The sequence below is a fragment of the Chiloscyllium plagiosum genome, chromosome 39 (genome assembly GCF_004010195.1).
Source record: "Chiloscyllium plagiosum isolate BGI_BamShark_2017 chromosome 39, ASM401019v2, whole genome shotgun sequence".
Taxonomy (NCBI): Eukaryota; Metazoa; Chordata; class Chondrichthyes; order Orectolobiformes; family Hemiscylliidae; genus Chiloscyllium; species Chiloscyllium plagiosum.
This window is the reverse complement of record NC_057748.1, coordinates 13,632,923-13,651,639: the sequence shown is the minus strand read 5'-3', so window position 1 is coordinate 13,651,639 and position 18,717 is coordinate 13,632,923. Positions and strand designations below refer to the sequence as shown.

At 47.7% G+C, this 18,717-nt stretch overlaps 1 protein-coding gene across 1 annotated transcript in view; it reads left to right on the top strand.

The window, feature by feature from the left end:
• The window catches only part of LOC122542250 (beta-1,3-N-acetylglucosaminyltransferase lunatic fringe-like), a 60,457-nt gene extending 42,137 nt beyond the window's left edge, over nucleotides 1–18,320 (top strand). Inside the window, exons 3-8 of the mRNA XM_043679791.1 lie at nucleotides 2,311–2,413; nucleotides 2,636–2,789; nucleotides 8,224–8,309; nucleotides 10,796–10,961; nucleotides 13,916–14,001; nucleotides 17,667–18,320. Coding sequence (XP_043535726.1) covers nucleotides 2,311–2,413; nucleotides 2,636–2,789; nucleotides 8,224–8,309; nucleotides 10,796–10,961; nucleotides 13,916–14,001; nucleotides 17,667–17,718 — 647 coding nt within the window. The 3' untranslated portion in view covers nucleotides 17,719–18,320. The remainder of the gene's footprint in view (nucleotides 1–2,310; nucleotides 2,414–2,635; nucleotides 2,790–8,223; nucleotides 8,310–10,795; nucleotides 10,962–13,915; nucleotides 14,002–17,666) is intronic.
• Nucleotides 18,321–18,717: the final 397 nt, after the last annotated feature.

Here is an 18,717-nt window from a genome sequence, read left to right as displayed (position 1 = left end):
CACACACCCCTATCATGCTCATTGTTTGCCTGGTTTTCCTTTCAATGTCCCGCATGGCATTTAAATACAAATAGTACGGGATGCAGTAAATTGCCAGGAAATGACTGCTCAGTTGAAACGAAAGACTGAACAAGCAATCAAACACATTTGTTTAAAAAGAAACTTGTTTTTCTATCACGCTTTTCAAGACCTCAGGAAATATAAGACATTTCTCAGCTAATGTAGGCGATGTGTGAATCACAAAAAGCTAGCATCCAGGGTCAGTGGCTAATAGGGAAGGAAATGGCACATTGGCATTTTTTCAAACTGATTGGTGTATATAAACGGGTGAGTCTTGCTAAGACCATACAGCGCATTAGTCAGACTGTAATTGTGTTATGGTCCCCTTATCTAAGGGAAGGTATTGCATTAGAGGCAATCCAGAGGTGGTGTATTCGGCTGCTCCTGGGTGTGGAAGAGCTGTCTTATGAGGAGAGGTTGAGGAGATTTGGCTTGTACTCAATGGAGCCAAGAAGAATAAGGGGTGACCTTTATTGAAATGTATCAGATTCTTAGGCACTTGGCAGGTTAGCTACAGAGAGGTTGGTTCTCCCTTATGGGAGACTCTTGGACCAGAGGGGACAGTGTCTGTGTAAAGGCAGCCCATTTAAGACAGAGCTGAGCGGAGTGAATCTGTGAAATTCTTTCTTGCAGGGGGCTGTCCAGTCTACGTTATTTAAGGATTAGTCAAGTGAGATAGATGGATCTTTAATCCAGAAGTGATTCAAGGATTGTGGGGAAAAGCAGAGTTGTGGGCTTAGATTAGATTAGATTCCCTACAGTATGGAAACAGGCCCTTCAGCCCAACTAGTCCACACTGACCCTTTGGCGAGTAACCCACCCAAACCCATTCCCCATATTTACCCCTGACTAATGCATCTAACACTATGGGCAATTTAGCATGACCAATTCACCTGACCTGCACATCTTTGGATTGTGGGAGGAAACCGGAGCACCCGGAGGAAACCCACGCAGACACGAGGAGAATGTGCAAACTCCACACAGACAGTTGCCCGAGGCTGGAATCGAACCCGTGGCCCTGGTGCTGTGAGGCAGCAGTGCTAACCACTGAGCCACCGTGCCGCCCATGAGATCAGTCATGATCTCTTCAAAAGGTAGAGCACATCTAACGGGCTAAAGGCCTACTTCTGCCCCTACAGCTTCTGGTTGAATGGCTTCAGAGGAGGTAATGGTCTAGTGGTATTATCACTGGGCTGTTAATCCAGAAACCCAGTTAACATCCTGGCGAACTTCGTTCAAATCCTACCACGGCAGGTGGTGGAATTGGAATTTAATAAACATCTGGAATTAGGAGTCTAATGAGGACCATGAATCCATTGCCCATTGTCAGAGGAAAAAATAATCTGGTTCATTAATGTCCTCTAGGGAAGGGACCATCATGCCTATATGCGACTCCAGACCCACAGCCTAACTCCTAACTGCTCTCTGGGATGGACAATAAATGCTGGCCTAGCCAGCGGCGCTCTGATCCTGTGAATGAATAGAAAAGAAAGGTTAGTTTTGTGAGATAATAAATTGATAGATAGGGGAAGGTTAGGTTGAGGAAAGGAGTATTGGGTTTGGACAGAATGGCCATCCTCTATCGCTCAAATAAAGCCATAGAGATGTACAGCAAACAGACCCTTCGATCCAACTCGTCCATGCCTACCAGATATCTCAACCCAATCTAGTCCCATTTGCCAACACTTGACCTACATCCCTCTAAACCCTTCCTTTTCATCTACCCATCCAGATGCCTTTTAAATGTTGTAATTGTACCAGCCTCCACCACTTCCTCTGGCAGCTCATTCCATCTTCTCACCACCCTCTGTGTGAAAAAGTTGCCCCTAAGGTCCCTTTCAAATATTTCCCCTCTCACCCGAAACCTATGCCCTCTAGTTCTGGACTCCTCCACCCCGGAGAATTGACCTTGTCTATTTACCCTATCCATGCTCCTCATGATTTTATAAACCTCTATAACCTCTATCAGCCCTGACACTCCAGGGAAAACAGCCCCAGCCTGTTCAGCCTCTCCCTATAGCTTCAACCCTCCAACCCTGGCAACATCCTTGTAAATCTTTTCTGAACCCTTTCAAGTTTCACAATGTTCTCATACAGTGAAATGAACAGGAGGCACGTTGGTGGATTCTCTTGTTCTCTGGTGTACCGACCAGTTTGGCCTTGCGTCCGTGTGGATCACCGTCATTGGCTCTGAGCTATCTCGTGTTCATCATGTTAATGACTTGCTGCCTCTCCCCTCTCTCCGTCCAGGTCACCGAGTGATCAATACGAACTGCTCATCAGCACACAGCCGCCAAGCCTTGTCCTGCAAGATGGCCGCCGAGTACGACGTATTCATCGCATCCCGTCTGAAGTAAGTGTCGCGGGGGGAGTTGGGGGGGGAGGTGGCAGCTGTGCGGAATGAGGAAGGGCAATCTCTGAAAACGGCAGAGGACCACCCTCATCCCCCATGGTGCTCAGGGTGCTTGCACCTCGGGATGCCCCCTTCAGTGCCTGCGCAATTTACCTCGATGAGAGTTGCCCTCCCTTTAACCTTTAACCTCTAACCTCGGCCCTCCGTGTGCTGATCCCTCAGGTGGTTTTGCCACGTCGACGACGATAATTATGTCAATGTTCGCGCCTTGTTGAATCTGCTGTCAAGCTTCCCTCCAACGCAGGACATCTACGTCGGAAAGCCCAGTCTGGATCGACCAATCGAAGCGTCTGAAAAACTGCCCAACAACAAAACGGTAAGTGACTTCAGAAAAGAAATGCTGCCTTTTCGGAGATAGTTATTGAGCAGAATGGTACAGCGCAGAAGGAGGCCATTTGGCCAGTCATGCCCGTACTGGCTCTCCTATATTTCACACACTATTGTTGAAAACCTTTGTCTGGTTCCATTCTGAAAGGTACAACTGAATCTATTTCAACCAGCCCCTTCTTATTTATGAAATGTTATTGGGCGTTAGGAAGACGCTCCGTCATTGGCCTGTTGGTGGTTTGTCACATGTTGGAGTGCTCTTCAGAAAATGATGCGTTTTTTTGTGGTCAGAGTCTCACAGAACGGAAACAGACCCTTCGGTCCGACCAGTCCATGCTGACCATAATCCCAAACTGAACTAGCCCCACCTGCCTGCTCCTGGCTCATATCCCTCCAAACCTTTCCTATTCATGTGTCTATCCAAAACGTTGTAATTGTACCTGCATCCGCCCCTTCCTCAGGAAGTTCATTCCACAACAGAGGGGGATGTTAAAGGGGCATATTGCAGTGGAGATAACTGGCTTTATTCTTACAGTACCCCGTAGAGTTTGTGCTAATATCCATGATTTACAGCAACCCGGTCTAATTAGCAGGACTCCTAGACTGGAGTCAAAAGACTGTCCCTTTAAGCCTTATTCCTGGATAATCCTGGGTTACACTCTTGGCCTGTACCGAACTGCAGGATTGAGGGAATGTTGCAACGTCATTGCCCTACTTTCATACTCAGGAGATCGTTAATATTAAAAGTAAAGAACATGTTCACAGGATGCGCGCGCTTCTGGCTAGGCCCAGCATTTATTGCCTGTCCCTCGTTGCCCCCATGAGGGGGTGAGCTGCCTCCTTGAACCGCTGCAGTCCCACCTTCTGAGAGTTGACCCACAATGCCCTCGGGGAGGGACTTCCAGGATTTTGACCCAGCCACACTGAAGGAACGATGATATATTTCCAGCTGTGGTTCTGTTCGCCGAGCTGGAAGTCTTTGTTGCAAACGTTTCGTCCCCTGGCTAGGCGACATCCTCAGTGCTTGGGAGCCTCCTGTGAAGCGCTTCTGTGGTGTTTCCTCCGGCATTTATAGTGGCCTGTCCCTGCTGCTTCCGGTTGTCAGTTTCAGCTGTCGCTGTAGTGGCCGGTATATTGTAGCAGCAACGATGTGTTTGTTGATGGAGTTTGTGGATGAGTGCCAAGCTTCTAGGAATTCCCTGGCTGTTCTTTGTTTCGCTAGCCCTATAATGGTAGTGTTGTCCCACTCGAATTCATGTTGCTTGTCGTCTGCGTGTGTGACTACTAGGGATAGCTGGTCGTGTCGTTTCGTAGCTAGTTGATGTTCATGGATGCCTAGACAGGGGACGAAACGTTTGCAACAAAAACTTCCAGCTCGGCGAACAGAACCACAGCAACGAGCACCCGAGCTACAAATCTTCTCTCAAATATATTTCCAGGTCAGGACAGTGAGTGGCTTGGGAGGGGAACTTGTGGATAGTGATCTTCTCCTTTGTCTGCTCTCCTTGCCTTTCCAGGTGGAAATGGTCATAAAATTGGAGTGTGCTACTGAAGGAGGTTTTGGTGATTAAAGGAAATTGTTGAAGGACAATGGGTTTTGCTGGCTAGGCCATTCCTAGCTGCCCTTGAGGTAGTGGAGGGCTGCTACCTTGAACCAAAGCAGTCCATGTGCCACAGGAAATCTTGCAGTGCTTTTAGAGGGGGATGTTCCTGGGGTTTGACCCAGCGATACCAGTCCAGGCCATTGCAACCCCTCCCTGTGGACAAACAGCCAGCCTTTTTTCCTTATGTTCATTTTAGAGATGTGGGTGTCTCTGGCTAGTTCGGGATTATTACCCGTTCCTAAATGTCTTGGGGAAGGCAGAGGGGAGATGCCTCGTTGAACCACTGCTGTCCATCTGAGCAGGTTGACCCACAATGCCCTGAGGGAGGGAATGCAGGATTGTGACCCAGTAACAGTGAAGGAACGGTGATACATTTCCAAGTCAGGATGGGGAGTGACTTGGAGCAGAACTTGTAGGGGGTGGTGTTCCCATGTATCTGCTGCCCTTGTCCTTCTAGACAGTAGAGCTCTGAGTTTGAAAGGTGCTGTTGAAGGAGCCTTGGTGAATTTCTGCAGCGCATCTTGTAAGTGGTACACACTGCTGCTGCTGAGCGTTGGTGGTGGAGGGAGTGAATCTTCTGAATTTGGTGCCAATCAGGTGGGCTGCTTTGTCCTGGACGGTCCCAAGCTTCTTGAATGTTGTTGGAGCTGCACCCATCCAGGCAAGTGGGGAGTATTCCATCACACTCCTGACTTGTGCCTTGTAGATGGTGGATAGGCTTTGGGGAGGTGAGTTCCTGACTGCAGAATTCAGTCTCTCACTTGCTCTTGCAGCCACTGTGTTTATGTGGTAATTTGTTGGAAGTTCTTCTATTGTTTGGACAACATTTTGCCTTCAATCATAAAAGCATTGCCAGTAATTCCCTTACTGGGATTAAATTTTGTGGTCACTGATATTTCGATGACTAGCTCTTTGTGTTTCTCAACAACGAGTTATCACAGTCTCTGACTGCAGAAAGAAAACCATTCTAGAGAGAAAACACCTCCAGCAGGTGTTAGGGTAGAGCTAACAGAGAGACTTGCATTTACATAGCACCTCTTAGTGTCAGAATGAGCCTAAGCATCCTGCAGCCAATGAAGTGTTTTTGCAGTGTTGTTGCTGCTATAATGTAGGAGACACTTCTGTACACAGGTGCACAGCATGATCCCACAAACGGTGCTCTAACAGTGGCCGGATAGTTATCGTTTTTTCCTTACCTTGATCTAAATATTGGCCAGGATAGTGACTCTTCCTCCGAGGCAGTGCTGTGAGGTCTTGGCATTTATTCATGGGACACGAGCCAGCATTTATCGTTAACTGTTCTGAAGAAGGGTCATTGGACCCGAAACATTGACTCTGTTTCTCTCTCTGTTGCTGCTGCCAGATCTGCTGAGTTTCTCGAGCAACTTTCTGATTTTGTTCCAATATTTATTGTTGGTTCCCTTGTCGTCCTTGAGAAGGTGGTGCCTTGAACTGCTGCAGTTCATGTGTTGTAGACACACACCCATGTGCTCCATCCATGTGGGACAACTGTATTTAGGTGGCACGGTGGCTCAGTGGTTAGCACTGCTGCCTCACAGTGCCAGGGACCCAGGTTTGATTCCAGTCTCGGGCGACTGTCTGTGCGGAGTTTGCACGTTCTCCCCGTGTCTGTGTGGGTTTCCTCCGGGAGCTCCGGTTTCCTCCCACAGTCCACAGGTATTTAGGTTAGTTGGATTGACCATGGGAAATTACCCTAGAGATGTGCAGGCAAGGTGGATTAGCTACAGTAAATATGAGTTTTGGAGATAAGGTAGGGGAGTGAGTTTGGGTGGGATGCTCTTTGGAGGGTTGGTGCAGACTCAATGGGCCGAATGGCCTCTTTGTGCACTGTAGGGGTTCCATGATTTAAGGTCTCACCCAAAAGATAGTGTCTCATTACTGCACTGGAGAATCAGCTGAAATTGTTTAGGTTTCTGGCCAGGGACTCCAACTTGCCACCTTCGCCCTCCTGAAGTGGGTAGTGCCAACTGGGATTTCTATACCTTTGGTGGAAATGGCAGCTGATTTTCCTGTCCCTCGTGCAGGACCATTGTGGAAAATTGATGCCCCCTCACCATGCTGAACTGCTCAAATTCCACCTTGTGGTCATGGTGACCTTCGTCACAAAGATTTTGGTGTTCTGTGACATTGTAGATGTGGTCACCATTGAATGGTGGAATGGTGGTACCTGTTCAAGGTGATTTGAAGCTTTTTACCCTTGAATCTCCCCTGGGATGTGGGCTTCAAGGCATTTATTGGCCGTCCCTAATTGCCCTTGCACTGTGTGGTTTGCTCAGGTCCACACAGAGAACCATAGAATCCCTACAGAATGGGAACAGGCTCTTCGGCCCAACAAGCCCACACTGACCCTCTGAAGAGTAACCCACCCAGACCGATTCCCCTACCCTATATTTACCCCTGACTAATGCACTCATCCTACACATCCCTGAACACTATGGGCAATTTCCCATGGTCAATTCACCCTAACCTGCACATCTTTGGACTGTGGGGAAAACCGGAGCCAGCTTTCACAATGAGTCAAAGAGTCAAACGGAACAGAAACAGACCCTTCGGTCCAACTCGTCCATGCTGGCCAGATGTCCCAAACTAAACTAGTCCCATTTGCCTGCGTTCGGCCCATATTCTGCTAAACCCCTTCTGTTCATCTACCTGTCCAAATGTCTTTTTAAATGTTATTGCTGGACGTGCATCCATCACTTTCTCTGGCAGTTCATTTCCACATACGAGCCCCACTCTGTGCAAAAAGGTTGTCTCTCGGGTCCCTTTTAAATCCATTGCCTCTCACCTTAAACCTATGGCCTCTAGTTTTGGACTCCCCTACCCTGGGCAAACGATGTTTTCTGTTTGCCTTATCTATGCCCCTCATGATTTTGTAAACATTTATTTACAAGGTCAATCCTCAATCTCCTACACTCAGCGAGAAAAGTCCCAGCCTCTCCTAATAACTCCCTCTCCAATCCCAGTCGCTTCCTTGTAAATCGTTTCTGCGCCATCTGCAATTTAATCATATCCTTCCTATAGCAGGGCAATGAGCCAGATGGGATTTAAAAAAAAACAATCAATGGTGGTTTCATAACTGAGAGGGACAGCTTCCCAGACTAACTGATTTTAAATTGCACTGCGTCCATAATGGGATTTGAATCATTGGGCCTCTGCACAACAAGCCCAGGGACTTTACCACTGTACCATAAATGGGAACGCCTCCCTTTTCTGTTAGAAAGCAGAACATAAGTCTGGAGGTGAGTGGGGGCAGCACGGTGGCTCAGTGGTTAGCACTGCTGCCTCACAGCGCCAGGAACCTGGGTTCGATTCCAGCCTTGGGTGACTGTCTGTGTGGCCCAGGGACTTTACCACTGTACCATAAATGGGAACACCTCCCTTTTCTGTTAGAAAGCAGAACATAAGTCTGGAGGCGAGTGGGGGCAGCACGGTGGCTCAGTGGTTAGCACTGCTGCCTCACAGCGCCAGGAACCTGGGTTCGATTCCAGCCTTGGGTGACTGTCTGTGTGGAGTTCCGCACTCTCTCCGTGTCTGCGTGGATTTGCTCCAGGTGCTCTAGTTTCCTCCCACAATCCGGTTAGGGTGGATTGGCCGTGCTAAATTGTCCCATAGTGTCCAGGGATGTGTAGGTTAGGTGCATTAGTCGGGGTAATGTAGAGTAATAGGGTCGAGGAATGAATCACTCTTCAGAGGGTTGGTGTGGACTTGTTGGGCCAAATGGCCTGTTTCCATACTGCAGGGATTCTATGAATAAAAAAAGTGTGACAAGGAATGATAATTTGACCTTAATGTTTGCAGAAATCTGTCTTCTTCTGGTTTGCCACTGGAGGCGCTGGGTTTTGTATTAACCGAGGATTGGCGCTGAAGATGGCACCTTGGGCAAGGTAGGCATTTCAACTGCAGGTTATTATGAAGAGGGCGTGTGGGATTTTAACGGGACTGAATTCTTATCACTTGCTGTTTTGAGCACACTCTCATTCCCCAAGCTCTGCCACCATTCTGGTTTAATGTCCGACTTTGTCTGATCTTCTCGATTTGAGAATATGACATCCATCTTCCTCTCCTTTGAGAAAATCACGATGAAGACCTGACTACGATTAAAGCTTGATAAGGTCAGGGAGGGGAAGCAGGCATTTTCTCGCCGTGTCACCAACTCTCTCGATTGTTCTGAAGTCTCCAATGTTCCCAGATTAGTCTCCGGGAAGTTTGTGGGAGCAACACTTGGGGGAGAAAAACCGTGGGGCCTGTAATAAAAAGAAAACCTTTTGATTACTTTTATTTAAGGGTTCACTTGGCTGTGGAGAGGCAGTTTACTGAGAGGATGGACTCAGTGAAACAATGGCAACAGTGAGGGGTGTGGCCATTGGGAGGAAAAGGTCTTGTGATGAAACCTTCGCGAATTTTTCCCAAACAGGGTTCGCCCTGTCATGGACATGGGGCTGTGAAATTTGTCAGTTGGGGCTACCATATCCACATGTACCAGCAGAGGGAGTCTGCTGGGGAAGTGATCATTATTGCAGTTCTCATTCTCAATGACTCTGGGTGAATAAAGAACTTCTGTGTCAAGACCTTCTGGGCAGTGCGAATGTTTAGTTTTATAAGGCTGGGTATTTGCAGAGGGAGGATTGAACTCAGGGACGGAAAGAGACAAGTCATTCTGGCTGTGGTACAAGAAACCTCCAGCAGAATATTTCGTTCAGATACAGTTGGGGTACACTGACACCCAGGACTAGCCTGAGGGAGGGAGAGGGTGTGATAGAGTCACAGAGATGTACAGCACAGAAACAGACCCTTCAGTCCAAGTCATCCATGCTGACCAAATTTCCTAACCTAATCTTGTTCCATTTGCCAGCACCCGGACCATATCCCTCCATATACCCATCCAGATACCTTTTAAATACTGTAATTGTACCAGCCTCCACCACTTCCTCTGGCAGCTCATTCCATACACGCATCACTCTCTGTGACAAAATTGTCCCTTTTAAATTTTTCCCCTCTCACTGTAAACCTATGCCCTCTAGTTCTGCCCCCCCCCCCAGGAAAAAGACCGTGTCGATTTATCCTATCCATGCCTCCTCATGATTTTATAAACTTCTAAAAGGTCACCCCTCAGCCTCCGACGCTCCAAGGAAACCAGCCCCAGCCTCTTCAGCTTCTCCCTATAGCTCAAACCCTTCAATCCTGGCAAAGAGAAAGGGAGAGGGAGAGAGGCAGGAGGTAGAGATGGAAAGGGGGAGATTGGGAGTGATAGAGATTGGGAGAGGGGTAGGGGGAGAGATGGAGAGACAGTGATACAGAGATTGGGAGAGAGGGTGATAACCTGAGAGATTAAGAAATGGAAGATACATGGGGAGAGATCGAGGTGGGGAGAGGAGGAGTGATAGAGAAGGAAAGAATAGACCCTTCAGTCCAACTTGTCCATACTGACCAAATGTCCTAACCTAATCTTGTTCCATTTGCCAGGACTTGGCCCATATCCCTCCAAACCCTTTATATACCCATCCAGATGCCAATTTTCCCATCCTGCCAAGAGAGGAGTGTAAAAGGGAAATTATTAGGTGAGTTGGCCTTGGAGAATGCCCTCTCCCCATAGAGTTCTGGGGGAGAAGGTCTATTAGAAACTTCCTCACCTTACCAGCCACTGAAAGGCCTCCATTCACCACCTTCCAGATCTATCTGTCTTCCTTACAGCTGGGAAAAATGATCGGTTTCCCAGCTGTACAACCAGGACGATGGGCCTAATGGGTTTGAGATGGGCCTCCGTTTTCCCCAGTCCAGGGGCATTCAGAGACATGGGGCAGAAGGATGACCCCTGCAAGGCAACTCTTTGCCTTTGCCCCTGATTCCCACTCCCTTGTCCTCTCCCTGTGGTTTCTCGGGAGGTGGGGTATCAAAGGTGAAATAGCTGCCTCCTTGCCTTTGGATTCACCAGTGTGTGGGCCGTAACCGAGATGGTGATGAAGAAAGTGCTAGCCTCTGACTGAGCTGAGACACTGCGGTAGAGGTCCATGATTGGCTGAGAAGCTTGGCCGTTCAGTTCCTAACAATCTCATTGGACACAATACGGGTAAACGTTCTTGGCCGTCTTGGCACTGAACAAACCCATCCCCATAAATTAGACTCAAAAAACGAACATCCTAACCAAACAAACAACACGCACACAGACTGACGCACGTGCACACGCAGACTGACACAAACACATATTGACACACACACACACACACACACACACACACACACACACACACACACCTACATAACACATGCTGATTAATGACATAAATTTATCCCATTGTGTTGTGGTAATTATAATGAAGTGTTGTAAAGGACTTGCATTTTAAATCTAAAACATGATTTATTTTACAATTAGCAATGGAAATTTTATGAACACAGCGGAGAGGATCCGTCTCCCTGACGACTGCACCGTTGGGTATATCATTGAGGCCATCCTGGGTGTGAATCTAATCCGCAGTCCACTCTTCCACTCCCACCTCGAGAACCTGCAGTTGGTTTCCAAATCCCACATTCAAAGTCAGGTATGGTCTCCGATGTCCTGCTGGTGGAATCCCACCCACACTGACCACGTTCACTGTTGTACACTCAATTGGACAGAATACAGCTGTTTTTTTTTTAAACCTGTGCTTTTGGCGGACTGATGATGCGCTGGAATGGTTTAATGGTGATTCCTCAAAGTAGACCACGATTTAATAAGTTTGCAGATGACACCAAAATAGGTTGTATAGTGGACAGTGAAGAAGGTTACCTCAGAATACACTGGGATCTAGATCAGCTGGGCCAATAGGCCGAAGAGTGGCTGATGGAGTTTAAATCGGATAAATGCGAGGTGTTGCATTTTGGTAAGACGATTAGGACTTACATAGTTAATGAGAGGGCCTTGGGGAGTGTTGTCAAACAGAGAGACCTAGGGGGTGCACATACATAGTTCCTTGAAAGTAAGGCAGGTTAGTGAGGAAGGTGTTTGCCATACTTGCCTTCATTGATCAGCGCATTGAGTATAGGAGTTGGAACATCATGTTGCAACTGCACAGGACATTGGTGAGGCCATTTATGGAGTACCGTGTCCCGTTTTGGTCACCCTGATCTCGGAAGGATATTATTAAATTGGAGAGGGTTCAGAAAACATTTCCAAGGATGTTACTGGGAATAGAAGGTTTGAGTTATAAGGAGAGGCTGGACCTTTACCTCGAACATTGGGAGTCTGCCCTAATAGAGGTTGATAAAATCATGAGGGGCATGGTTAGGGTGAATGGGCAAGATTTTTTTCTCCAAGGTAGGGGAGCCCAAAACCAAAGGGTATAGTTTTAGGGTGAGAGGGGAAAGGTTTAAAAGCAATCTGAGGGTGATTTTCACACACAGGGTAGTAGGTGTATGGAATGAGCTGCCAAAGGAAGTGGTGGAGGCTGGTACAATTACAACATTTAAAAGAGATTTGGACAGGTACATGGGCAGGAAAGATTGAGAGGGATTTGGAACAAATCCTGGCAAATGGGACTAGTTCAATTTGGGAAATCTGGTCGGCATGGACAGTTTGGACTGAAGGAACCGTTTCCGTGCTGAATGACTCTATGATTGATCCTTGTATATTGCATTGCTTTGGATCTACAGCACAGAAAGCGGCCATTCGGCCTGGTCTGTGCTGGGGTTGATGCTTCACATTTGTCATCCGTCTTTATCTATCCCTGTCGGCAAATGTGACTCTTCTTTGGAATTCTTTTGAGGCTGAGCGGTACCCGACCCGAAACATCAACTCCCTCTGTTTCCAAGGGATACGGGGGAAGTGGGAGGTGATGGCTCAGTGCTATTGTCATTAGACTGTTGATCCAGAGACCCATTTGGAGTTCAAATCATGCCACAGTTGTTTGGTGGAATTTGAATCCAATAATCGAAATGAAAATATGGGAGTTAAATGTCGAATGACGACCTTGAAACGATTGTTGTAAAACCACATCTCGGCTTCTTTTAGAGGAGGAAGCTGCCATCCTTACCTGGTTTGGCCTACATGCGACTCCAGACCCACAGCTATGTGGTTCGCTCCTGACTGCTCTCTGGACAATTCGAGGATCGGCAAGAAATGCTGGCCTAGCCAGCGATGTCCACATCCCAACAGCAAATAAAAAAACAATGGCACTCAGGTAGAAAATTGACTTGAATAGCAGAGCCAGCTCAAGGGCCTAAATAGCCTAATTCCACCCTCTCTCCTTTTGTTCAAAATGAGTCTGAGGGCTGGGCTGAAGGATAGGCTGAGGTTGGGGCTGAAGGATCTGAAGGATAGGCTGAGGTTGGGGCTGAAAGGGTCTGAGGGATAGGCTGAGGTTGGGGCTGAAGGATAGGCTGAGGTTGGGGCTGAAGGATAGGCTGAGGTTGGGGCTGAAAGGGGCTGAAGGATAGGCTGAGGTTGGGGCTGAAAGGGTCTGGAGGATAGGCTGAGGTTGGGGCTGGAGGATAGGTTCAGGTTGGGGCCGAAGGGTCTGAAGGATAGGTTCAGGTTGGGGCCGAAGGGTCTGCAACAGGCTGAGGTTGGTTCGACCCTCTTGATTTGATTTGATTTGATTTATTATTGTCACGTGTACCTGGGTACAGTGAAAAGTTTTGTTCTGTGTGCAGTGCAGGCAGATCATACCATATAAAGTGCATTAGGGTGATAGAACAGAATGAGGAATAGTGTTAGAGCTGCAGAGAAGGTGTACAAAGAGTGAGATCAACATTAGATTTAAAATGTGAATGGTCCATTCAGCAGTCTAATAACGGGAGCTGTTCCTGCACCTGTTGGTATGTGTGTTTAAAAGTTTGTATCTGCTGCCCAATGGAAGAGATGTGGGAGGGGTCTCTGATGATGTTGGCTGCCTTCCTGAGGCAGTGGGAAGTGTAGATGGAGTCAGTGGATGGGAAGGCTGGTTTGTGTGATGGACTGGGTTCACAACTCTCTGTAGTTTCTAACGGTCCTGGCCAGAGCAGTTGCCGTGCCAAGCCGTGATGTACCCAGATAGGATGCTTGCTCTGGTCCTTTGTAAAAATTGATGAGAGTCTTTATGGACTTGCCGAATTTGTTTAGCCCCTCGAGGAAGTAGAGGAATTGCTGTGCTTTGTTGACCGTAGCGTTAACGTGTGTGGACCAGACAGATTGTTGGTGATGGTTACTTCCAGGAACTTGACGGTCTCCACCATCTCCACCTCAACACCACTGATACAGAAAGGGGTGTGCCCTTCACTCCACTTCCTGAAGTCAATGACCAGCTCCTTCGTTTTGCTGACATTGGGGGGAGAGATTGTTACCTTTATGCCACACCGCTAAGCACTCCATCTCCTCCCTATACTCTGTCCCGTCCTTGTTTGATGTGAGCTATGAGTGTGTAAATAAATGGTCGCAGATCATGGGTCTTGAAGCAATTTATCCTGTTGTGGGGTTTAGCACCGAGGACAATTTAACAGCTAACAAATCCAACTAAAGTCTAAATGATTGTGTTTCCAGGTCACTCTAAGTTATGGAACCTTTGAGAACAAGCAGAATATTATCGAGATGAAAGGAGCATTTTCGGTCGCTGAAGACCCTTCCAGGTATGTTGCAACCCATTGGTGCTCTGATTTGAATCATGGGATATTTGGGAAGCTAAGACAGAATCTGATCCTCGCACTGTGGGAGGTTGTATCGAATCCTTTGGCTCATCTCATGATATCTGAGGCTGCAGCTTTGCTCAGTCATCACTGGGTTATCGAGTCCCCATCTGTTTGGGGAGGGGAGAATCATAGAATCCTTGCAGTGAGAAAAGAGGCCATGTGGCCCATCAAGTCTGCACTGACCCTCCGAAGAGCATCCTGCCCACCCTGTCCCTGTAACCCTACATTTCCCATGGCTCGCCCACCTTGCCTCCACACTACGGGTAATTTGGCACGGCCTAACCTGCATATCTTTGGACTGTGGGAGGAAACCCATGCAGACATGGGGGGTAATGTGCAATCTCAACACAGACAGTTGCCCGAGGGTGGAATTGAACCTGTGTCCCTGGCGCCATGAGGTAGCAGTGCTAACCACTGAGCCATCGGGCCGTCCTAATGAAGAGCCTCTAGTTGTCACTCCTTCCACCGCTGGCACAGAGGCAGCAGTGTGTACCATCTCAAAGATGCACTGCCGCAACCTATTGTATTCGCAGCACCTTCCATCTAGATGAACAACAGATGCATGGGAACACCACCCCTTGGAAGTTCCCCTCCAAGCCATTCCCCACCCTGACCTAGAAGTGTATCACTAATCCTTCACTGTTACTGGGTCACAATCCTGGAATTCCCTCCCTCAGAGCATTGTTGGTCAACCTGCTCAAATGGACAGCAGCGGTCCAAATGAGGCATCTCCCCACTACCTTCTCCAAGACATTTAGGAATGGGCAATAAATCCTGAACTAGCCAGACACACTCATCCCTAGAAAGAACTTAAGAAAAAAGACTAGCTGTTTCTCCGCAGGGAGACGAAGTGATGGTATTGCTGGACTGTTAATCCAGAGACTCAGCTCATGGCCTGGGAAGCTGGGTTCGAATCCCGTCACGGCAGATGGTGGGATTTGAATTCAATGAAGAATCTGGAATTAAGTGTCTAATGATGAGCAGGAGTCGATTGTCAGGAAAACCCATCGGGTTCACTAATGTCCATTAGGGAAGGAAACTGCCATCCTTACCATGTCTTGCCTACGTGTGACTCCAGACCCACAGCAATGTGGTTGACTCTTAACTGCCTCTGGACAATTGGGGATAGGCAATAAACGATAGTCTAGCCAGCGACGCCCACATCCTGAGAATGAACAAAAGAAAAAAACTTACAACTATTCCCAAACCATTCCTGCATGGAGTAAAATTAAAATTCAGGGGTAAGGTTGCTTGGAGACATTTGAAGCAAGGACCAATATTTTAAATTTGAGGCATGCTTCCCCAGGAACTCAAGGGGAAAAATAAAAGTTAAAAATAGTTAATGTTTGGAAGCCAGTGTACCTCCATTTTGAAGTATGCAGGATGCATGTTTTATTTCCCAGTTTTACTGGGTTTTCTTTGAAGTGTCAACACAGGAGTGATGGGCGAATGTGAGTGGCTATTAAAGTTATTGATTATCTTATGTTTACTGGGGTGGAAGGTGAAAGGTCAGGAGGAGGCTTCTGGAATATATTTGAGGCCTACAGCAGGCCTCTGCAGAGTTGAGCTTCGGGTTATGGGAGACAAACTAAACACACACAATACAGAGAAAGTTAGGGACCACAACCGTCCTTTAAAAGATCCAGGACCAGGTTTTACATCAAGAGACAGGAGTGTAGCATACCACTCACTGATTGGTGCTGATTCCCTGGCCTGCCGAGTTAATGAGGGCACCTTGAGATTGATTTGCTTCCACAGTCACTTCATTAATAATCATTATCTCAACATCGTCTTGCCATCAGAAGGTGAAAAAAGACAATAACATTCAGATTAGAAGCTCTCATGCTCTTAGATTGCCATTAAATAATTGCAATTAATACTCAGAGGAGTTAATATTCTGATAAACATTTGATCTCTATCTGACCTCTCTTGAAGTGTGTGTGTGTTGATGACCGAGTGTGTATGTATATGTTTGTGTGTGTTCACCTATGTGTACATATGGCTGTGTGTTTGTGTGTATTTACCTGTGTATGTATACATTGCTGCATTTATGGATAATACACACGTATGTGCATGCGTATATATCTTTACGTGTATATAACTGTGTTTGAGAGGATGCTGCATGGATCTGTCCCTGGGGGGGCTGCTGAGTCTGTCTATGGGAGCTGCTGGGTCTGTCCCTGGGAGCTACTGGTCTGTAGCATGACGTGCTGCAGCCTCTGGGCAACGAAGGCCATTCTGTCCCACAGACCTGCCTGCTGCTCCTATCCCTCTCTGTGCATGTCGATGAACTTCTTGATTGCTGACACCACTGGGCCCTCTCCTGCCTGGTCTCTGGCAGCCCTCCGAGTGCTGATGGCCTGGGGCACGTCTCCCTTGGGTGCTCCCCAGCTGTGGTCCCACACTCTCGGGACTAACATCCTCCTCCCCCACCCCCCCACACCCCCACCCCCTCCTCCCCAGCAGGTGTAAGAGCTGGTGCAGGAGGCAGCTTTGCTGATTCTGCCCCTGGAGGCCTCTGTATTCCTCCTCCTCCTCCTCCTCCTCCTCTCCCGAGGTTGAGGGGCTGGGTGTTCCTCCATGGAGGTGGTGGTACTACCTGCGGAACAGTAGAGAGAGAGGGCGGGTGTCTCTGTGTCCCTACAAGAGGGCCTCCTGGCCTTTCCCAGTGAGGGTCAGTGTGAGACAGTGAGGAGGCAGTTCTCTCCCCCCTCACCCCCCGCTGCCTGTCCTTATTGAGGGCAATCTTCACCTGGAATGTAAGAACTCGAGGGATTGAGTGGGGTGTTGGTGCTGCTGACATGTCCCAAGGGAGTGAGCAGGCAGAGTGCCAATGTGCCAGCGATGCTGGTTTTCTGATGGGTATCCGGTGTTTGGGAACGGTGTGTGGAGTGATGGAGCTAGGCCTGGGCGTTAGGAGGCTGGCGTGGTGGGCAAGCCTAGTACAGTATGGCAAGAAAGCTCACTGGGCCTCATGGTGGAAAACATAGATGCAATTGGCCAAAAAAACCGCCACAGCTTACAGCCCATTGTTTGTCAAAATTGTCTTTTATTGATTCATGAGAAAAGTGTTGGAGATGAGACAGTTGTTGAATAACAAGCAAGGGTGAATGCATAAGTGTGTGTAGATGTTTGTGGCCGATTGTATGGTCACGTACACATATATGCATGTGTATTTGTGTGTATGTGTCAGTGTGTCTATGAACGTGAGTGTACCTCTATGTCTGACTCTACATGCATGTGAGTGTGTGAACACGTGTGGGTGAGTGTGAGCGTGTGTGGAGAGGCGTATGGGTGAGGGGAGGCAAGTGTGTGGATGAGGGGTGGCATGTGCGCAAGTGCGAATATGCACTGAGTGTGTGTGGGGGCTCCCTGGGACATGGAGAGGGGGGAACCTGCCCATGCTGTGCATAACTGACCCAGTGGTGCTCCATGTGTGCTGCAAACCAGTTGCAGTGCCACCTGGTGCTGTCTGTAAGAAACTGCAGCAGGAAGCCATTGTTTCCTCAGGTTAGTGGGGGTGTGGGATCCAAACATGAGGATCAAGCTACCATCCTTCCAAAAAATAACAACCAACTCCTTTTTTTTTTTAATGTCTTCTCAAGATTCAAGTCCATTCACTGTCTACTTTACCCAGACACACCTTGGTGCCCTTAGAAGAGCAGCCCTGACCTCTGTCACTGTCAGGGTTAAAGGTTACTGTGACACAGAGGTCACTGCTGCCAACTCTGCACTTTCTGAAAGCACTTTGGGCCAATTGACTTGACAGAGAAGAATGGAGTTAACTTTCTTTAAAAAGTAGACCATAAATGAAGGAGAACAGAAAATCAAAGAGGACTGAGCTGGACAATCATTGCTGGAATGATGGTGAAGAAAATGGCCGCCCTACCAATGGTTCACACAAGTGAAGGAGATGACATTTAGCACCAAACTTCGACTGGACCCTTGATCAGGGATTATTTTAAGAGAAATTAATTTTAAAGGATATATTTTCTTACTTTTTCCTTCCTTGAAAGAGAACTCTGACTGAGCACCAACTAGGTACCTCGTGGAGAATAATGATAATTTCCTTGTTTGGTGGCTGCGGGAATTTCTCCAAAGAATTCTTGTGCGTTCAATAAAAGCAGTGCACAGGAAAACAGTTTACTGATCGGTCGCTTCCTGACTGCAAGTTTAAACAATTCTGTTCATGTTTTTTTTTTAGAAAATAATGTTGTTAATATAAAGAAAAAACAAAGTAAAGAGTTCTAGTTTTCATGATGTTTGTGTTCTCTCTGTGTCTTGTGCTGAAATTTGCATTGTTTTGAATATTTGTTTGGCTCAGAGTTGCTGTTGTAGTTTCCTGGCCTGTTCTGGGATTTAAGCCTTTCCTACAGATTTGAGTGCGTCTTTGATGCTGAAGATCCCTTTGGGATTAGATAAGGGAGATTAACACAGCTTTTCCCCAAAGGAGCCAGCTGATAGTTACCCACTCGCAATGTTCCAAAGAACTTACACATGCACCCTTGTGTACACATTCGCTTGGACACTAGTGCATGCAGAGCTAGACACCAACAGGAGGACTCACGCACACTGTCACCCACTCATTCTGTCCCCACCCACACTCTCTCTCCCTCCCCCTTCCTGCTCTTCCCCCTCTTCCTCCCCCCCCCCCCC